Raw genomic sequence first — 21,806 nt, forward strand, 5'->3', positions numbered from 1 at the left:
CCGGAGTTAGGGTTTGTCGGGTTTCTTTAGAGAGAGGTGAGAGCTTTTAGTTTTTAGAGAGAGACCAAATTGTATTTAGAAAACGATATTGTCAGGGACTTAGTCAAAAATATTTGCTGCAAAGTCCGCATAGGGTTGGCCATAGCCTTGAAAATTTTCTTTCATTCAATCTCGTTTTTTCTAACTGGACCCATTTCCATACTCTTTTTTTTTTTATAAAAAATTTAAATAAAATTTTGATAAAATCTTTCCAATAGAGTAAAATAGAGTATAATACCTTCAATATATACCATAATTTGGAAGCGATAATGTGTTTATATTATTTTATTAATTTCTATGTCTCTAGCTCATTTAATTGTATTATTGTACTATAATGGACCCATAAGTGATCAATCACTTATTTGAACGTACTTTAAAGGTTTGTATGTATTAGAAAGTTATCTCTCTTTTTCTTATATAACTGTTTAGAATATGAAATTCAAATTTAACTTCTTAGTGATGCTTATGCTGGTGATACAAAGGCATATCTGTTAATCAGATCCATAAATTTTGGGAGGTTACAATAAAACGAAATGATTCAGCGATTTATTGTCTAAAGTAAATTACAAAGTTGAGAGAAGTGTTGGCAAGTCCGATTCGGTTCTAGACCGGTCATATGCCACACTAAAAACTTTGTGACTTTTTTGTCTTGTCTTTCCAAACGAACTAATAAATATATGATGTAAGAAATATAACTGACTTTTATTTTAAGTACATTAATTAAACATTGAAGAAGGAAAATAAAAAGTAAATATGCCAAGCTATATTTATATATGTGGCTACATGAAAGATTTGGTAAAGTTGCATTATCTTGGGTATAACACTGAGCTATATATATTAGAGATAATAGGTGGTACACAAAATCATTAGGTGTTGATCCAATAAGACTGTAGATGCTGATGGAAGATCTATGTTCACTCGAATCACAGTAGATCCAAAAAGCCACACAAAATGGCATAAAGAACTGAGAGCGACCCGTGTTGTGGAGGGAATACTTTTCTTTATCCCCTTTTAAAACCCATATATTTGAATTAATTCAAGACAAATCAAACCTTAATAGGTATATAATGTATCTATTATATTAAAATAGAAATCGTGATTTCTTTCATGTGTAATATTTTAAAATGGACCATCCATTAATTTTTTTTAATTAAATGAATTTGTATTCTTTAAGCCACATATTAATTGCATTAGAAATCTCTTTATATTCACCAAAAGAATCAAGGTCGAGGCATCTAAGAGAGATATGAGCTATGGGAAGCAAGTGGACTATGAGCTATCTAAGAGAGATATGATATAAACATAAACCGGATTTTTTATTTTTATCTAAAACAAAACAAGACTCAAAATTTGTTCAAGATTTCCAAGCACATATTGGATTTGATAATTTGTTCACGGTTGATCCAATGGGAAGGAGTGGTGGTTTAGCGCTTTTTTACAACAATGATTCTCAGGTCCAAGTCTTATATTCTAGTAATAGAATGATCGATGTCGAAGCGGTGACCCACGGAAAGACAGTTTATCTTACGTTTGTGTATGGTGATCCTGTTCCAAAATTAAGAGAACAAGTGTGGGAACGTTTGACGAGATATGGGCTTGCGCGTTCAGAACCCTGGTTCATCATTGGGGATTTAAATGAGATTACTGGAAATCATGAAAAGGATGGAGGATCACTGCGGAGTGCGGATTCTTTTATTCCTTTTAATAATATGATAAGGAATATTGGGTTATTGGAATTCCCGGCACGGAGAAATAAAATGTCATGGCAAGGGAGAAGGGGAAAAGGAAAAGGGGCAGTTACGGTAAGATGTCATCTAGATCGAGCTTTAGCAAATGAGGAGTGGCATACTTTGTTTCCATGTTCTTATACAGAATACTTAGGGATGGTGGCTTCTGATCATCGCCCAGTTGTGGCTTATCTGGATGATAAAGTCACTAGGAGAAAAGGGCAATTTCGGTTTGATAAAAGATGGATTGGACAAGAAGGTCTTTTGGAATCAATTACAATGGGCTGGTCAGATTATAGTGCAACAAGGGAAACTGGGATAGTGGAAAAAATTAGTAATTGTCGACATGAAATTGCTAAATGACGGAAAAATAATCCTCCTTATGGAAAGGACAAAATTAATGAGTTACAAAAAGCTCTTGAAGAGGTACAAACAGATAATTCTAGATCTCAAGAGGATATTATCGAGGTTTCAAAGAAGTTGCAAGATGCATATAAAGATGAAGAGGAGTATTGGCACCAAAAGAGTAAGAATACGTGGTATACATCGGGGGATCTCAATACAAAATTTTATCATGCTTTGACTAAGCAACGACGGGTATGTAATCGGATTGTGGGTTTATATGATGCTTTGGGAAATTGGATTACGGAAGATATGGGTGTGGAAAAAGTGGCAGTGGATTATTTCGAAGAGCTTTTCACTACCACTTCTCCAACGGAGTTTGATGACTTTCTCACAGAGGTATCACCGGTTATTACTCCTCAGATGAACCAACGTCTGTTAAGAGTAGCATCAGAGGATGAGGTCAGAGAAGCCCTTTTTATGATGCATCCAGAGAAGGCACCAGGACCGGATAATATGACAACTCTTTTCTTTCAACACTCATGGCATATTATTAAGAAGGACTTGGTGGACATGGTGGATATTTTTTTTGTTACTGGAACATTGGATCCAAGGTTAAATATTACTAATATTTGTATGATTCAAAAAACGGAGAGGCCTACAAGGATGACAGAACTGAGGCCGATTAGTCTGTGTAATGTTGGGTATAAAATTATTTCGAAGGTTCTGTGTCAGATATTGAAGATATGTCTACCTTCTCTTATTTCAGAAACTCAGTCAGCTTTTGTGCCAGGAAGGTTAATCTCTGATAATATTCTTATTGCTCAGGAAATGTTTCATGGATTACGGACGAATAAGGCGTGCAAAGGAAAATATATGGCAATTAAAACGGACATGAGTAAAGCTTATGATAGAGTGGAATGAGATTTTATAAAGGCTCTCCTACAGAAGATGGGTTTTGATTTTCATTGGATTACATTAATGATGGAGTGTATATCATCGGTTCAATATCGGGTCCTACTTAATGGACAGCCACGGAGCCTTGTCGTTCCACATAGAGGTTTACGACAAGGAGATCCTTTATCACCTTATTTATTTATCATGTGTACTGAGGCTCTAATTGCAAATATTAAAAAGGCGGAAAGAGGGAAACTTTTGACGGAAATGAAGGTAGCTAGAGCATGTCCATCGATATCTCATCTGCTTTTTGCGGATGGTAGTCTTTTTTCTGTAAAGCTCTGAAAGAGGAATACCATACTATCCTTAGGATCTTAAAGGAATATGAGGTTGTATCAGGTCAGCTTATAAACTTTGATAAGTCCTCTATCTAATTTGGGCACAATATTGAGGAATCAACTAGACAAGACTTAAGAGATATATTGGGAATTCAGAATCTTGGAGGTATGGGATCTTATCTAGGTCTTCCAGAAAATTTGGGAGGATCCAAGATACAAGTTTTTAGCTTTGTGCAGGACCGGCTAAACAATAGGGTTAATGGTTGGACTTTTAAGTTCTTCACAAAAGGAGGAAAGGAAGTGATTATTAAATCTGTGGTAACGGCATTACCAAACCATGTGATGTCTGTTTACCGTCTACCTAAGGCAACAACTAAAAAACTGACGACCGCGGTCGCACAATTCTGGTGGAGCTCAGGGGGAAGGACAAGAGGTATGCACTGGAAATCATGGGATAAAGTGTGTCTTGATAAGGAAGCTGGGGGTTTAGGTTTTAAGGATATTACAGATTTTAATACAGCAATGCTTGGTAAACAACTGTGGCGCTTGATCGAGAAGCCAAATACATTATTTTCCCGGGTTTTTAAAGGACATTATTACAGGAATGCATCACCCCTGGAACCGATTCGCTCTTATTCTCCGTCATATGGTTGGCAGAGTATAGTTTCTACTAGATCTCTAGTAAGCAAATGACTAATCAAAAGGGTGGGATCAGGATCATCTATATCTATATGGAACGATCCATGGCTCCCAACCACTCGCCCGAGACCAGCAAATAAAAATCAACATATTTTCGATCCAAACCTCACAGTGGATTGTCTTATTGACTCTACTTCACGGACATGGAATTCGCATGCACTCAGGGCTATGATGGATCCCCAGGATGTAAAAATTATAGAAAGTATACCACTGAGTAAAACCCAGATGGTGGACAGGGATGGATGACATTTCATAAATAATGGGAAGTATACGGTTAAATCAGGATAGCAGATCGAACGGGTTTATCCATACAGGGAAAGACCATATTTAATGTTTGGACCCACAGTTGATGTTTTGAAGACTTTCTGCTGGAAAATACGGTGCCCCCAAAAGTTAAAACATTTCCTATGGCAATTGGTTACAGGTTGTATAGCAGTCAAGAAGAATCTGAAAGCAAGAGGAATACAAGGTGACACCTGCTGTGCACGTTGCGGAGCGGAAGAGGAATCGATCAATCATGTGTTTTTTGAATATCCTCCTGCACTTCAGGTTTGGGCTCTCTCCAAGATACCGTCAAATCCAACTATGTTCCCAACGAGCTCCTTTTTTACAAATATGGATCATCTCTTCTGGAGAGTCTCTCCACCGATGGAGGACCATCAATTTGCATGGATACTTTGGTATATTTGGAAAGGAAGGAACAATAAAGTGTTCAGTAATATGGACATGGATCCAAGAGACACGCTCAAATTGGCAGAAACAGAGTCAACACTTTGGGCTGATGCACATGTATTGACCGAGACCAGGATAGGGTCCCATGCTGAGGTTACGACTCTCCCATCAATTCCGGGGAGATGGTGTTTTACAGATGGTTCTTGGAAGGAGAATGAAGTTTTCTCTGGGCAAGGTTGGCTAAGTACTTTAGAAGGCTTTGATGGGTTGTTAGGAGCAAGGAATGTCCGAGCTTGTCTATCCCCTCTACATGCGGAGATAGAAGCACTACTTTGGGCAATGGAATGTATGAAAAATTTACGCCAGTTTCAGGTTACATTTGCAACGGATTGTTCTCAGTTGGTGAAGATGGTTTCGGAACCAGAAGAATGACCCGCATTTGCAAGTTATTTGAAAGATATTAGGTCCCTGAAAGAGGTTTTCACACGTTCGGAGATTATCTATGTACCAAAGACGCAAAATTTAAGAGCGGATAGCTTAGCACGCAGTGCCAGGAAACAACCGTCGTTTGTCGTTCACATGGATCAAAATCTACCGGAGTGGTTCACAGAGTCACTATAAATCTGTATTTGATGACAAAAAAAAAAAATCAACGTCGTTACGTATGCAATTAACTTTTAAAATTTAACCATCAATATAATTGATTATAAATCGATATCTATTCTTTATTTTACTAAAGACTAATATTACACAAAAACAATATAAACTCTTAATATGTAGCGGACATATTGATTATACACTACAATAAGTATTTTCAAGATTATGTCTTTCACTCGTACCTACGTGACAACTAAATATAATCACTAAAATATTGATTAACATCATTCGGTTAAATACCAAAATAATTAGGTTGATGTTTTGAATTTATTAGACCTATACAAACTGTGCGTTCGTGGTAAAGTAACCTTTATTTCATTACTTTGATCTGTGATGATATTAATTTGATCTATGATGATATTACTTGGATCTAGGTTAATAACATTTCATATAGTTTCAAATCTAACAAAATTTTAAAATACTTCAGTTTCTGTTTATTTAGTTAATAATTATCTGAAACATTATAAACAATATATATATATATATATATATATATTGAAATATAATAACCTAGATATAAGTTAATTAATTATATTATATTATCAAACATAAAAAGTAAAAATAATACCCGCACGGTTGTGCGGATCGAGATCTAATACATTAATTACAACATTTAAGCTGATCTTGCCTTTCTTATTAGGAAAAATGATTGCTGACTACATGAAGTATTGACCATCACATGGCTAACCATGCGAACTAAACTAATGTATGCCTAACCACACGAAATATATGTTACGCATGACAACATCCTTCAACTTTATGATATTATGTAGTTAACATCACGAGTCTAATTTTATTCATCCAAAAACTGATGTGGATGTTAGAGATTGTTTAAATATCTTGTTTCAACAATTAAAATATGGTCGATCCGACTATAATTTAACTAAAATTAGATTTTGACCCACATTTTAACAGTGTAAGAATATTTTTAAGAAAATCAAATTTACAAAATCAATATGTTTTAACATTTTTTGATAAGTAGTGTTTTAACTTTTTTATTTTAGTGTATTCTTAAAACTATATAATTGTATTGTTTTTATTTATATTAATATGTTTTGTTATGAACTTTTAATAAGTAGTGTTTTAATATTTTTATTTTAGTGTTTTAACATTTAAATTTTAGTGTATTGTAAAACTATATAATTGTATTATTTTTATTTTTATTAATGTTTTTTGTTTTTTAATTATTTTAATATGTTTTATTATGAACTTTTATTAAAAAAAATCAGTCCGTTGATTAATTGTATGATATATACTTTTTTGATAATTTTTTAATTATAAAACTTATTTGCTGTCAATTTACTGACTCTAATATTTTATTTGTTTAAAATTTATATGATGTCAACTTAAACCAAATATAATCTTGCGTATATAATTATAAATTACATACTTTTAAGAATAAAAATAATCAAAGAATAAGAATATAATACGAAAGTTTTACTAAGTTTAAATGAATGAAATTTTTGTTTATGAAAAAAAAATATAAAAAATAATTCATTAACTTAATAATTTCATATTAAACAAATAAAATGTTAGAGTCAATAAATTGACATCAATGAAGTTTTATAATTTTTTTTATCAAATAAGTATATATCACACAATTAATCAAACAAATTACATAATTTTTATTAAAAGTTCATACGAAAACAGATTAAAAGAATTAAAAACTAAATTAAATAATATCTTATATAAATTTTATATTTAATATAAATAAAAATAATATAATTATATTGTTTTCAAATACACTAAAATAAAAATGTTAAAACACTACTTATCAAAATTTATAAAACATATTGATTGCAAATTAGATTTTGTAAATTAGATTCTTACGCTTTAAAACATGGGCCAAAATCTTATTTAGGTAAATTACCCTTAAATTACCTTTAGATACGTCGCATTTTAATCGATGAAACGAAAGATTTAAACGGTCTCTAACATACACATTATTTTTTGGATGAATAGAATTAAACTTGTGATATTAATTACATAACATCATAAAGTTGAAGGATATTGCCGTGCATAATATATACTTCGTGTAACTATGTACACATTTATTTAGTTTGCATGGATAACTATGTGATGTTCCATGCTTCGTGTATAGTGAGTAATCATTTTTCCTTCATGTTACTAACATCATAATGTATACATTTATCATGTGAGTATACCTCACAAACTTACAACACGACTATCTTGATTTTATTTATGTACAAGCACTTTTTATTTTAATCGATGCAGTTTGTTTCGTTAGGTTTACATTATTGAAACTCCATACTGTGTTTAACGTTAAGTTCTTGGTTTAACTTATTTTTTTTCTTTCCCAAATTGATATTCATTCATATGCCAAAAGACCAAAATTCATACAAACGTTGACGGCAAAACGAAATAGCCCCAACACTGAAAACCCATAGAAAGCGGTAACTAAATCCCACACATGAACGACTTAAACCCACATCCGGGTGACTTAAACCCACATAGGGGTGACTTAAAAAAATATAAAACATAATAACCAAACCAACACTAGCACCATAAACGGATAATCATCACAAGAGCTACAACAACACACCAAGCAGTATTTAGAAAAGAGTAAACGCCAATGATAGGGAGTTACCGCTGCTGCCACTGGCTCGCCACCCGGTAACCTCCACTTCTCATACAACCACACTTATCGTTGCTGCCTCGCCCGCCAAACGATAAGACTAACCCGGAGACTTCATAACTCGACAAGGGGAACTCGCAACTCGGTCCACACACCTTGGATACATACACGACAAACAACTAAAGAAAGAAGCTCACCCAAACACCATAAAACTGAAGCCTTGCCTACAGAACTTCTCCATGAACACTCACGGGAGAAGTCACGAACAGCAAGCAACCACTGAACATATTACCCTTACCAAAAAGACTGCTAAGTCACAACCATGAAAACGCTCTCCCTTGCATTATCAAGCTCACACCAACTTGTCGGTACACCAAACACTCAAACAACCGGCAAAACTAGTCATATCTGTAGAAGAACCAGACACTCACCAACGATGAAAATTCAGAGTACCAAAACATATCGAAGATGGATCTCTTTAGAATCAGGAAGCAAAGAGAAAACTAGATCGGGAAGAGAAGGTAGCTTCCGACGTCGGAGAAACCAACGCCGGAGCAAAACACAAAGACCACCTAGTGTAACTTTTGAGAAAAAAGGACGGAGGAGAGAGAGGAGTCCCACCGTATTGTTGGTTTAACTTATTACTCTGATTGTTACCAAAAAACTTATTATTTTTTATTTCCATCATGTCAAACGTTGTCTCATAAACTTTGATTTGATGTAGAATATTTATTACAAAAGAAAAAAAATACTGTAAACACGAAAGAACAAATGACGCGTTACACCTTAGAATCGAGACACATTCAAACAAATACAAAATTAGCATCGGATTAATTAGTGTGTTTCGTCTTTTTAAATATAAACTAGATTCCGATCCGTGCATTTGCATGGGTTTTTTCCAATTTTATTAAGAAATTTAAATTAATATAACAATTATAGTTAATTTTATTATTAAAAATTATTATATAGTATGATATTTAAATTGTAGGGAAAATATATTTTGTTATAATTTCTTTTAACCTTATTCATTTTATAGTTTGAATATTGTATTTTTTAATTACATATGTTTAATAAATTTTATTACTTCATAAAGTTCTTTATAAATGTGTAACAAAATTTAGTTTTTAAAAATTTATTAATATACTAAAATTAAGATAAATATTTTTTTCTATCTGAATGCCAAAATAAATGATAATGAAATTTTGTTGGATAATGTTTAAAATTTAGAGACAGAATCTTAAGAAAAATAAGCTCAAATACAAAACAACAAACAAATGATTATTAGTATTAACAATGGGTGTGTAAATTAAAATAGTTAATAGTCCATAACATAAAAAAATTGGAGTTGAAGTTAGTAAATTTTTTTTTTTTTTTGTAACTAATCAAATGTTTTTGGTAGAAAATTATTATATGACGTAAGTGTGTAGTGATGATTATCTATATATATCGTTATAGTTGATTTTGAATAGATATATTACACCTATTTAATACACATAAATCGTAGTAAAGATCTTTCTTCATTTTATTGTTACAAAATCTTTCTGCAAGAATATAGGGACTATCCATAAATATGGCTTGCATTCATGTAAATGTATAAATATATCTATTTAATAATTTAATTTGTTAGATACTAATGAACTGGTCCAAATAGACATTTGTATAGTAGATTTTTTTAATGACTCTACTTTAATAGAGTAGATAATTTGTTTAACCTTATTCATTTTATAGTTTGAATATTGTATTTTTTAATTACATATGTTTAATAAATTTTATTACTTCATAAAGTTCTTTATAAATGTGTAACAAAATTTAGTTTTTAAAAATTTATTAATATACTAAAATTAAGATAAATATTTTTTTCTATCTGAATGCCAAAATAAATGATAATGAAATTTTTTTGGATAATGTTTAAATGTAGAGACAGAATTTTAAGAAAAATAAGCTCAAATACAAAACAACAAACAAATGATTATTAGTATTAACAATGGGTGTGTAAATTAAAATAGTTAATAGTCCATAACATAAAAAATTGGAGTTGAAGTTAGCAATTTTTATTTTATTTTTGTAACTAATCAAGTGTTTTTGGTAGAAAATTATTATATGACGTAAGTGTGTAGTGATGATTATCTATATATATCGTTATAGTTGATTTTGAATAGATATATTACACCTATTTAATACACATAAATCGTAGTAAAGATCTTTCTTCATTTTATTGTTACAAAATCTTTCTGCAAGAATATAGGGACTATCCATAAATATGGCTTGCATTCATGTACATATATAAATATATCTATTTAATAATTTAATTGGTTAGATACTAATGAACTGGTCCAAATAGACATTTGTATAGTAGATTTTTTTAATGACTCTACTTTAATAGAGTAGATAATTTCTTTTAACCTTATTCATTTTATAGTTTGAATATTGTATTTTTTAATTACATATGTTTAATAAATTTTATTACTTCATAAATTTCTTTATAAATGTGTAACAAAATTTAGTTTTTAAAAATTTATTAATATACTAAAATTAAGATAAATATTTTTTTCTATCTGAATGCCAAAATAAATGATAATGAAATTTTTTTGGATAATGTTTAAATGTAGAGACAGAATTTTAAGAAAAATAAGCTCAAATACAAAACAACAAACAAATGATTATTAGTATTAACAATGGGTGTGTAAATTAAAATAGTTAATAGTCCATAACAAAAAAAATTGGAGTTGAAGTTAGCAAATTTTTTTTTATTTTTATAACTAATCAAGTGTTTTTGGTAGAAAATTATTATATGACGTAAGTGTGTAGTGATGATTATCTATATATATCGTTATAGTTGATTTTGAATAGATATATTACACCTATTTAATACACATAAATCGTAGTAAAGATCTTTCTTCATTTTATTGTTACAAAATCTTTCTGCAAGAATATAGGGACTATCCATAAATATGGCTTGCATTCATGTACATGTATAAATATATCTATTTAATAATTTAATTTGTTAGATACTAATGAACCGGTCCAAATAGACATTTGTATAGTAGATTTTTTTAATGACTCTATTTTAATAGAGTAGATATTACAAAAAGATCAACAGTAAAAGAAAATTAAAAAGTCATCGAATATTATAAAGACTTAAACTTTGTAGGATTAATATAAAGGGAAAAAAGTGAATGGGGTTTGTAGTGTAAAATGTGAAATAGAAAGGGAAGCTTTTGCATAGGGTTCCATTATTTATCATAGAATTTAGTCCTTTGCTGGCTTCTTGTAACTCTTATCGTTTGTGTACTTGTGTGCATTCTCATACCACCGACCCATTTTCCATAACATTATGTATACAGCAATATTTATTTGAGACTAGTTTTTTTTGCTGATTTTTACAGGATGTTCAAACTACATTCTACAAACATTGGTAACCTAATTAGTTGCATTACGCACGTAACGTAAATGATGATCTCTATGAATATAATAACAAATTATACATCGTCGTATGGATTCAACAATATATAATGTTTTATCTCGATATCACGAGCAAACTTATACGTAAGGTACGTTGTGTATTCGTTGACATGCATCAATGTTTATCCCTCATTTTCAAAATATTTGACGATTTTATGCAACTAACTAGTCATCCACCTTTACGCGTAAACATAATTTTATTTGATTGGTATGATGGTGATGATGATTATGATTATGCATTGAGAAATGTGGTGGATGATGCATGTACATCAAGTCATTATCATAGTAGTGGAGTGAACAGGATGAACCAGTCTGTCACTAGAGTGAAGTGATTTTCAAGATGAATGACTGTCAGTCATATAGCTTAGAAATGTGTTTGCTTGCATTTGGCTTGAAGTAATTTAAGATTAATATAATATGTTTTGAAAACATTTACATGTGAATAAAAATAAAATAAGGAAATTTTTTCAAAGTGATTTTCATGATCCATTGACAAATCTTTTAATTTATTAGAGCAAGCAGGCAGATGAAAGTATAACCCACGTACTGGAAACAGACGTCGAGCTCAGAAATGATGACCTCCGGACGTTAAATAATTAGTCATTTCTCCAAATATATGCTACAAATTTGGAATATAATAGTATCATAAGCTAAAACAGCACTTCTTTTAACTTGATAAGCTAATTGTAGACAGATTTTTATTATGTTCTAAAATTTAAACCTAAGAATTTTCCTTGATATGCACTTGTCAACTACGGAGAAAAATGCTCATGTGATTAAATCTTGGAGAATGGACATATAATTGACATGTGTATTTATTTGTTACAACCGTCTCTATAATACACATACGATACACTATCATCATTCACTGTCATATTCTATAACAAATACTATATATGTCCTATGTAGTGATTTAAAACAACGAATTAATATAATTAGGTCCCGTTGATATAGTTACGTTAATTTTAAATGTAATTCATTTTAATGAAATATTTATATTCTAAAAAAGAAATATTTATATTCTACAGACGTACGTTGATCTGTTTACATGGGCGAATGATACAACGCGCACGTACGTTCGTACATATACATGCACAGACAAACATCTAAATATACAGCATGGATTACACAGAGCCACCTTGGAAGGAAGAAGAGCAGCCCTTTAAAAAAATGTCAATATTTTCAGCTTCTTTTAGCCCAAAAAAATACGCTAAGTGGAGTGGAAAAAGAACATAACCCTTACCAAAATTAAACGTCTGCACTATATATTATGACAAGAAAAACCCACATCAATCTTATAAAAAGTGATTTCCATTAACAGCAAAAGAGAATGTTTAACTTTGGATAAACCCTTTTTAAGAAGTCCCCTATTTTTATCTCGTATGTCGATACTATACGTCGTTTAATTGCACTGGTTGTTAAAGTAAAATACAAAACAGACACTGAGAAGATACCATAAACTATAGAGTTAAGAGAATCGACTAAATGCGAATATAAATACACAAAGGGTGTGGACAAAAGAGAATTTAAGCAACAGTAAGAAAAATATATACATTTTTTCTTACAGCCACTGTTCATAAAATGTGATATGTCAGAAATGCTTCGCTGTCTGACTCAAATCCAAGGCACCACGCGCCGACGGTGTTGCTTGGCCCTCATTTTCCAATTAAATATCGACAGTTCATAAATCATTAAATATACTGTTTTCTGTCAACAAATGATTTTTCGAAAAAATACTGGAAGAGATCATCTTCGTTAAAGTACTACTGGAACAGTTAGGGAAACTGTGATAATCGATTTCCTTTATACTATTGTATACTAATAAAATTATGAAATCCCCTCAGCTATATTTAGGAAGTGATTTTAGCACGTGTCTTTTTTACAATCAATTTCACAAAATAAATATGACATGACTATTGAAATTGATGACATGTCTTAAAACTTAATATGACATGGACAATTGCATTTAATGTTAATTTATATTTTTGGTAAACTTTTTAAAATATGATAATAACTCATATATTACATTTAATGTCAATTTATATTTTTGAAAACTTTTTTATAATATGAGAATAACTCATAAATCATCATTAAAATAAATATATTCAAATATAGCATTATAAATTTCGAAATATAATATAATTATATATTTTTAAATTATACAATTTTATTACTAAAATTTTCAAAAATGTATGCATTTTTTTTAGAAAATTATAAAAATTTAATTGTAAAATCATTATTTTTTTATATATCTACAAATTTTATAAATATTGTTGAATTTTAATTTTTGGTAATTATGCAACTTTTACAAATTTATTTAATATATTTAATTAAAATAAATAGATAGAAAAATCTATCTAAGATTATAATTTCAAATATATACATACATATTCTTAAATATAATTTTTATGTTTATTAAATCAAATTTATATTAAAATATTGATACGAAAAAGAAAATTTACAATATTAATAAAATTTTATTTTAAAATATAATTTATATTTATCTGTTAAAAAATATTTTAAATTTTTTTACGTGGTACAAGAAGACACCATGCTCATTATATTATAACTAATCTATTTCTATTAAAATAAATTAATCTATTTTCTCGAAAGAGTAGATTTTTTTTTTTGAGCAATTAACGAAAGAGTAGATAGATATATAATGATAAATCCAGGAGAAAGTGGTGACTTGAAAGAATAATCGTTTGAATTATATTTATTTATTTCAATTATACACAGACACACACACACACACTAAATGACCAAAGACTAGAGAGTAGCAAGTAGTTACCAAAATTAATTGCATTCGTCGTGACTGGTGGGCGCTTCTGTTTGGGGTCTAAATTAAATTGAAACAGCTCATTGTACATGACTTTTTATGCATTGAGATTAGACAGAAATTAATTCTGAAATTTTAAAATTTTGAAATTATAAGAATCGATCCAAATGAATAATGGCCGTTGAGTCACGTAAGTTGTCATGTACCCTTTTTTAACAAAACACCAACGACGTGTTGCCAATCTCGATCATGATTTATATTTCTTTTCCAAATCCAAAATATTTTCTTTTTTTTTACATGTTATTGTCTCTTTTCCCCAAACCCATACTCATAGTTTTCACAGCTTAAACTAAAAATGTATACTCTGTATATATAGCATTTCGTGTTACTATCAACTTGACTAATTTCTATTGTCAAAAGCTTTTTCTTCTACTAACTGGAATCTAATTTTTATAAATAAAAAATGTAAAATAAACATAGTTTTTTGATGAAATTACGAGAAAGCATTAGAGTAAAGGCCTTCAAACAACTTAAAGATTACTTTCCATAGAATCGTACTTGAAACTAAAACGTTATCATACATCCCATTTTTCCTTTTACAGAACGTTAACATACTTTTATTAAAACAAATAATGTCCTTCCTGGTATGCATAATCTTGTTTACACATATGATTTAAAAACAATCATATTGAACCACATAACATCATAATTCAATGTAGGAAAAACCCATAAAAGCAATCATGTTCTCCACAAAACTCTAGACACTACTACCGTAACATAGTGGCTAGTGTTTCTTTATTTTATACTTAGTACTTCAGAAAATGCATAGCTGCCTACAAATTTAAATATTTTTAAGAAAATTAAACAAATAGTGTAATCAAAAGTGGGACAAGGAATCACAAATGGTGAAGAGGGGGTGGCAGTAATGGAGAACAAGGTCATGGGTTTCAGCGTTCGTTTTTTTTCAAACTTCCCTTCATACCCGCGCACTTACTCACCCATCCGTTGGTTTTCATTTTTATTTTAAGTCTTTTCTTTAAATATCTTAAAACCAAGACTTCTTTTAATTTATTATATTTTGTTTTTACTAGCATTTTGAATTTGATAAAACGTAAAACCCATGTGTTCATGGACCGTGAATGACTTCAAAAGAAGAAAAAAAAATCTTTTTTAAACAAACCCATGTCTTGGGATTTTTGTTTTCTTATATATATATAGGAAGAACCCATTTTCCTTTTTAACGTAGCTCCATCTCTGTAAAACATTTCGCATCAGAGGAGTTTAGTCACAGATTCACCAGTGGAGAATAATAAATAAAGCAGATATATAGTAGAGAGTCTTTGAGTGAGTTCCTTTTCAGAGTTTGTCTTTCATTAGGTTTTGTTTTTTCCTTTTTTTTAATTTTTTTTTATTTTTCTAAGGAAAAAGTCTTTGTGGGTGTGTGATTGGAAGAAGGACTTGGATTTTTATAAAAAGGCAACGGAGCGTCGAAGAAAACACTAAACTTACAGAGAGAAAGAGAAGAAGAAAAATGGAAGATACGAAGAAGAAAAAGAAGAATATTAATAACGAAGATTCAAAGAAGAAGGAACGTCATATTGTTACTTGGGCACCAGAGGTGTGTGATGAATACATATATATACATGTCTGTCCTGAATCTCTCTGTTTTCTGAAATGGGTTTCTGGAGTTGCAGGAGGATGTTATACTAAGAGACCAGATTACTCTTCATGGAACTGAAAAGTGAGAGTTTCTCTTTTATTCACTTGACTCCTCTGTTTTTTTCCCTGAGAAAGTTTTGGTTTTTAAAAAGAGAGATTCTAAAAAAGAATGTTGGGTTGTTGTTATTGTTTTTTTTTGTTTTTTTTTTGTAACTGATGTTGGGTTGTTGCTTCCATTGTGTTTGTAATGATATTAGTTGGGCGATCATCGCATCAAAGTTTAAGGATAAAAGCACAAGACAATGCAGAAGAAGGTTGGTGACAAAGATTATAATCTGCTTAACTTCTTTTTTATTTATCAAAAAAAAAAAAGATAATAATCTGCTTAACTTCTTTAGAAACACAAAAGTTTTTTTTTTTACTTATTTAAATACGGCTATGGATCTTTTGTTTGCAGATGGTATACATACTTAAACTCCGATTTCAAGAGAGGAGGCTGGTCTCCTGAAGAAGATATACTTTTGTGTGAGGTAGGGTTCACTTACAAACTTCATTTTTTACATGGATAATATTCCAGATTTGGTGTTTGTTTTTTTTAATATATGATCTTGATGCTCTTGTGTTTGTTTTTTTAGGCACAAAGAGTGTTTGGGAATAGATGGACTGAGATAGCAAAGGTGGTTTCAGGCAGGTAGAATAACCGCTCTAATGGTGCTTGAAGTCATCATAATAAGACCAGAGTGATTCATTTAATGTTATGTACTTCTGTGTGTTTGTAGAACGGATAATGCTGTCAAGAACAGGTTTACAACACTTTGTAAGAAGAGAGCCAAACATGAAGCTATGGCCAACTCAAACAACAAGAGAATGTTGTTCTTAGACGGTATTAGTACACCTCAAAAAGCCGATAATGAAGCCCCTATTTCCAAGAGAACAAGGTAAGTTTGTTTCCTTTTGATCTAATAAACATAAGTTTTCAATCACACATTCATGGTTCTTGTTGGCTACTCTTATACAGAAGAAGTCACATTCTAGAGCTTACAGAGATGAATAATTACGGAAACGTTGAACCTTGTCTGAATCAGCAGGCAAGATCTCCATTCTCGGTATTGGCGCACAATGCCACTGGTATTGATAGCTTGGAAGAACAGTATCAAACAAGCAATGTGAAGGAGAGTGATGGTGAAGGGATGTTTCTTAAGAAAGATGATCCTAAAGTCACAGCTTTGATGCAACAAGCTGAACTCTTAAGCTCCTTGGCGCAGAAAGTTAATGCAGACAACACAGAACAAAGCATGGAGAATGCTTGGAAGGTAAAACCAAGAAACCACAACTTCTTAAAGAAATATGAAAATAGCTAAATGGTCTGAGCTCTTGTTATATATGTTTAGGTCCTTCAGGATTTCCTGAACAAAGGCAAGGAAAATGATTTGTTGAGATATGGATTCCCTGACATTGATTTTCAACTGGAGGAGTTTAGGGACCTTATAGGGGATTTGAGGAGTAGTTATGAAGACAATGACCCATCTTGGAGGTGAATATAGCTTTTCATGTTTATGTTCATCATAAAGGTTTTGATTGTATATAACCTTTTTAATTTTGATGTTTGTTTAGGCAACCTGATCTCCACGACTCTCCAGCTAGCTCTGAGAATAGTTCAGGATCAACCATCTTGCTGGACCAGTCTGGTGACAAAACACAACCATCATTGCCTGATCCTCCTCAGACAGAACATAAGGAAAGTGGAGAGGATTTTCTCTCAACGTGTGATGTCCTGAAAAATCCTGATGAGAATAAGCCCATCTCGGGCGACGAAGAAAACTTCAGCTCGCCTATTCAGGTCACGCCCTTATTCAGGTCTCTAGCAGATGGCATACCAAGTCCACAGTTCTCTGAAAGTGTAAGAAGCTTCACACCACAGAGTACTTAGGCTTTGATCACACATTTGAGTCTTAAAAGACTGATTGCTTTTGCAGGAGAGGAGCTTCCTGCTAAAAACACTTGGGATTGAGTCCTCATCTCCATGTCCAAGTGCTAATCCTTCACAACCACCCCCTTGCAAAAGAGTCCTTCTACATAGCTTGTAGAACCAACCAACCAACCATCTCTCTGATCCATCATCATCCCTAAAACCGCGGTTTTGTCTCTATGAAGACGTAGTTTTTTCTTTCTCACTTTTGCTTTAGGTATCTGCAGCCATATCGGCCTGGAAGTTTTTTGTGAAGCGGGCATGCCATGATCTGCATTCCTTCCTCCAACGGTTTTATATAATTCTTTGTTGGTTCCTAGAATGTTAACGGTTAACATTTCTAACCCCCAACAAAGAAAGCTCTCAAGAATCTGCCATATACTCAGATTCTTCAGATTTCTTCTCTTACTCAACATAAGGAAGCCATATCCACAAAGGAAAGGCACCAGTTTGTTCTAAGAAAAACAAAATTCTTTGGTTTGTCTCTTAAGGGCATATACTCAGATACATCATCTGAGCAATTTGCCGTGATTTCTTGATTTGTTTTCTTCTTCATCTCTGTACATAATCTCTTATCAACATATGATATAAAAGAAGTCTTTCAGAGTGTTACCTGTTTGTCTCTGTTGTTGTTCTCTCACAGCTGTGTAAGAGGAGAACAGAATGTTAAAAACTTATTGTAAAGACATATATAAAAAACATATATATAAGTTTCTTCTAATGCACTGGTTTACATATTGCTAGTGTGACTACCTCTTTTGTGTTATATATTTAAGTAAAAAGTTCTCAAACCAAAAATAAAATTCTGAAGAAAATTCTAGATTTTGCATCAAGTCTTTTTCTTCTTCTGCACTCTCTGCAGCTTCCTCCATTTCAGGTAAATTTGGTAAGACAAACCACCAAACACCATTGACACACATCCCCATTGTTTTGAGGATAATGGATTCCCGCTAAGAACAGAGGATACCACGATGCTTACAAACTTCCTGGTTGTGGTAATGGTCGTGTTAGCTAGAGACCCGAATCTGCTAATCGTCAAGAAGATGAAGTTCTGTCCCACTGCACCGCATAGACAGTACATGAGAATGTCCCATGCTGCCTCAGGGTGTTGCTTGCAGAACTGCACAGCTTCGAATCCGCTCCCGTGTGGCAATCCAAACATGGAGACCATGTTGTATATTGTTCCCCACAAATTCATTCCCAGCATTATGTCCCATGCGTTGGTTTTGGGGTACCTGTATCCATGTACGTGTGATGTTTACATTGATGGGTACCTATATCCATGTCAGGAATCATACCTTGCGGTAACGGAATCCTGGGTGGCGTTTGTGAATCCGTCAAAGGCGAGGTTCAAGAGGCAAAGTCCGTAACCAAGGGGAGCATTTGGATGTGCTAGCTTGCTGATGGTCTTGGAGCTTGTCTAAAGCCATTCAAAGCCAGCTTAGTATGCTCCTAAGACAACTCCTAACTAATGTTCCTGATTATAGAGCTGCTTACCTTAAGAAGGGCGAACATGGAGACTCCTCCCGCAACGAGAAAGGTGCAAAGATACTCAGGCAAAGTGTATCTTATGCCATAAACTAAGGAACCCATAAGCATAACTACATGAAAGAAAAAAAAAACCACATATAAGATATACAGAGAAATCTTGATTCTAACAGCTATGGTCTTCTCTTGACGCTCTACATAGACACCTCACCTGGAATCATTTTAGAAGATTTTGCCAGAACCTGCAGCAAAGCAAGATCCCCATCAAATACCATATAAAACCAAATCCGTTTGAGCTGGATTATCAACCTAAAGTAACCTGAGCAGGGTAGCTGATATACTTCAAAGCTTCAATGCCCATGGCAGGACCAATAGTATTAGTAATGCCAGCACTCCAGTACGTCCACCATGGAGCTCCACCACTACCTCCATTGGACCAGAGCTTAATCACTGCTCATATTAAACAAAAATACTTCAGCTCCATCATCCAATTCTTTCAGCTATACAAATCTAATGTACACAACAAAAGTAAAAGCATTTCGTTAAAACTCACTTATATAAGACCAAACCAAGCAAACTACATTCTGAGCCAAGTTCAGAAACGCAAGGTGCTCGAATCTCTTCCCATCTTCACCAAACTTCTTCGTCGACCTAAATCACACAAACCATAAAAGTTGGGTCCTTCGGATCAAAGAACAAGTTCCAAATCCAATCACAGAAACGCATCACCACCGTGATCGATTCGAATTTGAGAAAATTTACTTACAAGGTTTCCTGAAGAACGCCTTGGTAAATGTACGCAGTCCAGATCCCGGCGACGCAGAATGACAACAACAGAACTCGCCGGAGACCGGAACCGTGAGCTTCCATTGTTTTTTTTATTCTCCGGCGACGATTCGAGTTTCGGTTTAATTTGAGATCAATCCTGAAGTGAAAACCGGAAGTTATTTACTTATTAGTATCGGTGGCGGGAGAAACACGTAGATCTTCCACGTGTGATTATGTCATTGGATGGATAAACTGACGTGCCTGGTGACTCAGGTCACACACTTGTATTCCATATCTGCGATATAAGCTTGAACTACGTGACGTGTTTCTCTACCCAAAAAACATCACGCAGTTAGCTAGTACCCATGCCTAATGAAAACTCCATGCAGTAAAAACATGTTTTTCTTTTTGTAAAACCATACTGGTGTAACTATTAATTGATATATATATATATGTAAACAATATTTAACCATGTTACTCAAATTAAGTTCTTGAGTATTTTGATTTCTGTATACTATGAATGCTAATAAAATCAATGAACATCGAAGTCATGAACTCATAGAGGAGGAGGAGAATACGAATTAAGTTATATATGATAAACATTACTAACAATCCTTTGAGAGAACCATTTCTGATTTGAAGAGTGAAACGAGTGATTGTTACTCATTTTACACATGTATAGTACGTATAAGCTTCCTTCTCTTGAGTAATTTACTCGATACAAGTCACTTGTTCTCATTCCCTAACATTCGCAATGGAGTAATATAATAATTTAAAAGGTTATTTACATAATTGTATATCAAAGTATTCAGACCAATAAGCTATATATTTACATAATTGTATAACGTGAGCAATCGAAACCATCTGTCCCTCACGTCACAATTGTGAATATAAACTTTCTAATTAAAACGAAAACAAATGGTAAAAAAGCTATGAATGCTTTTTCTTAGGATATTGGGAGATGAATTTGCGTAGAGTTTGTGAAGATTTGAAAAAGTTATGTGGATTGTGAAAATTTATATACATTGACTTATGAAATTTGATCATAACTTGTTTAGATTGATATAGATTTTCATGAATTTGTATTACCTCTTTTTTATCATTTTTTTGTAAAATATTTTCTAAATCATATAGCATGATTATTTACTTTTTGCTTTCAAATTAAAAAAAAAAATACTGATACATACAAAATTGAACAATTTTCTTAAATATCAATTTTAAAAGATTTTGTCACAAAAAGAGCATTAAAAAAAAGAAAATGGCCAAAATAAGTTTCATTAAAAATGTAAAAAACTATTTTACCCCTTACGGTATAGATGTATAAGTAATAAAAAATAAAAAATAAAAAGTTGTTTTTATATATTTTTTTTTCTAATTCGAATATTTTTATAATTTTTCTATTTAAAAAAGTATTTTTTCAAATTTTCTTTTTGAAATTCGAAAATGTTTTTTGAAACTTTTTTTTTTAAATATTTTAATATTATTAAGATTTGTAAATGTAATTATTATTATTTATATTAAAAATATAATATTTTAAAAAATGTAAAAGTATATAAATGTAATGAATTATAGTTTTGAACATATAATTTGAATTTAAGGTGCAATAGATATTTGGTAAGAATAATTATTTTGTTTTTAGTATTTTTATCACAAGAATTTTGAAAATCACATGGATACATATGATATTTTGAAAGTTGAGTCTTATGAGTAAAAA

The 21,806-nt window shown here is 31.8% G+C and overlaps 2 protein-coding genes across 4 annotated transcripts; one reads left to right on the plus strand and one right to left on the minus strand.

Annotated features, from left to right (window-relative positions):
- The first annotated feature begins 15,444 nt into the window (after window positions 1-15,444).
- Window positions 15,445-18,448, plus strand: LOC106398418 (transcription factor MYB124-like). 3 transcript variants are annotated; one of them, XM_048758063.1, is made up of 11 exons: window positions 15,445-15,552; window positions 15,630-15,826; window positions 15,903-15,949; window positions 16,125-16,181; window positions 16,325-16,397; window positions 16,503-16,558; window positions 16,647-16,805; window positions 16,886-17,180; window positions 17,259-17,401; window positions 17,482-17,767; window positions 17,844-18,448. In XM_048758063.1, exons 2-11 carry the CDS (start codon window positions 15,740-15,742, stop codon window positions 17,952-17,954), a joined length of 1,314 nt encoding a protein of 437 aa, XP_048614020.1. In that variant the 5' UTR covers window positions 15,445-15,552; window positions 15,630-15,739; the 3' UTR covers window positions 17,955-18,448. The 3 variants fall into 3 exon arrangements, with proteins under 3 accessions (XP_048614020.1, XP_048614019.1, XP_048614021.1); XM_048758064.1 differs by having other exon boundaries at window positions 15,459-15,552; window positions 15,664-15,826; XM_048758062.1 differs by having other exon boundaries at window positions 15,453-15,826.
- A 52-nt stretch (window positions 18,449-18,500) lies between these two features.
- Window positions 18,501-20,267, minus strand: LOC106400779 (UDP-galactose/UDP-glucose transporter 3). Its single transcript, XM_013841174.3, has 7 exons — window positions 20,091-20,267; window positions 19,878-19,975; window positions 19,644-19,774; window positions 19,536-19,566; window positions 19,334-19,437; window positions 19,135-19,256; window positions 18,501-19,071 (listed from the first exon to the last, which is right to left on the minus strand). Exons 1-7 carry the CDS (start codon window positions 20,192-20,194, stop codon window positions 18,666-18,668), a joined length of 996 nt encoding a protein of 331 aa, XP_013696628.1. The 5' UTR covers window positions 20,195-20,267; the 3' UTR covers window positions 18,501-18,665.
- Between the last annotated feature and the right edge of the window lie 1,539 nt (window positions 20,268-21,806).

Source organism: Brassica napus, chromosome C5 (genome assembly GCF_020379485.1).
Source record: "Brassica napus cultivar Da-Ae chromosome C5, Da-Ae, whole genome shotgun sequence".
Taxonomy (NCBI): Eukaryota; Viridiplantae; Streptophyta; class Magnoliopsida; order Brassicales; family Brassicaceae; genus Brassica; species Brassica napus.

Excerpts from the sequence above, each read along its gene's own strand:
- LOC106398418 (XM_048758063.1), top strand. The coding sequence starts at position 15,740 with ATGGAAGATACGAAGAAGAAAAAGAAGAATATTAATAACGAAGATTCA. Across the intron at positions 16,806-16,885 it reads CCTATTTCCAAGAGAACAAG|AAGAAGTCACATTCTAGAGC; the intron begins GTAAGTTTGTTT and ends ACTCTTATACAG. Across the intron at positions 17,402-17,481 it reads GACAATGACCCATCTTGGAG|GCAACCTGATCTCCACGACT; the intron begins GTGAATATAGCT and ends ATGTTTGTTTAG.
- LOC106400779 (XM_013841174.3), bottom strand. The coding sequence starts at position 20,194 with ATGGAAGCTCACGGTTCCGGTCTCCGGCGAGTTCTGTTGTTGTCATTC. Across the intron at positions 19,438-19,535 it reads ATCTTCTAAAATGATTCCAG|TTATGCTTATGGGTTCCTTA; the intron begins GTGAGGTGTCTA and ends TCTTTCATGTAG. Across the intron at positions 19,257-19,333 it reads CCATGTTCGCCCTTCTTAAG|ACAAGCTCCAAGACCATCAG; the intron begins GTAAGCAGCTCT and ends GAATGGCTTTAG.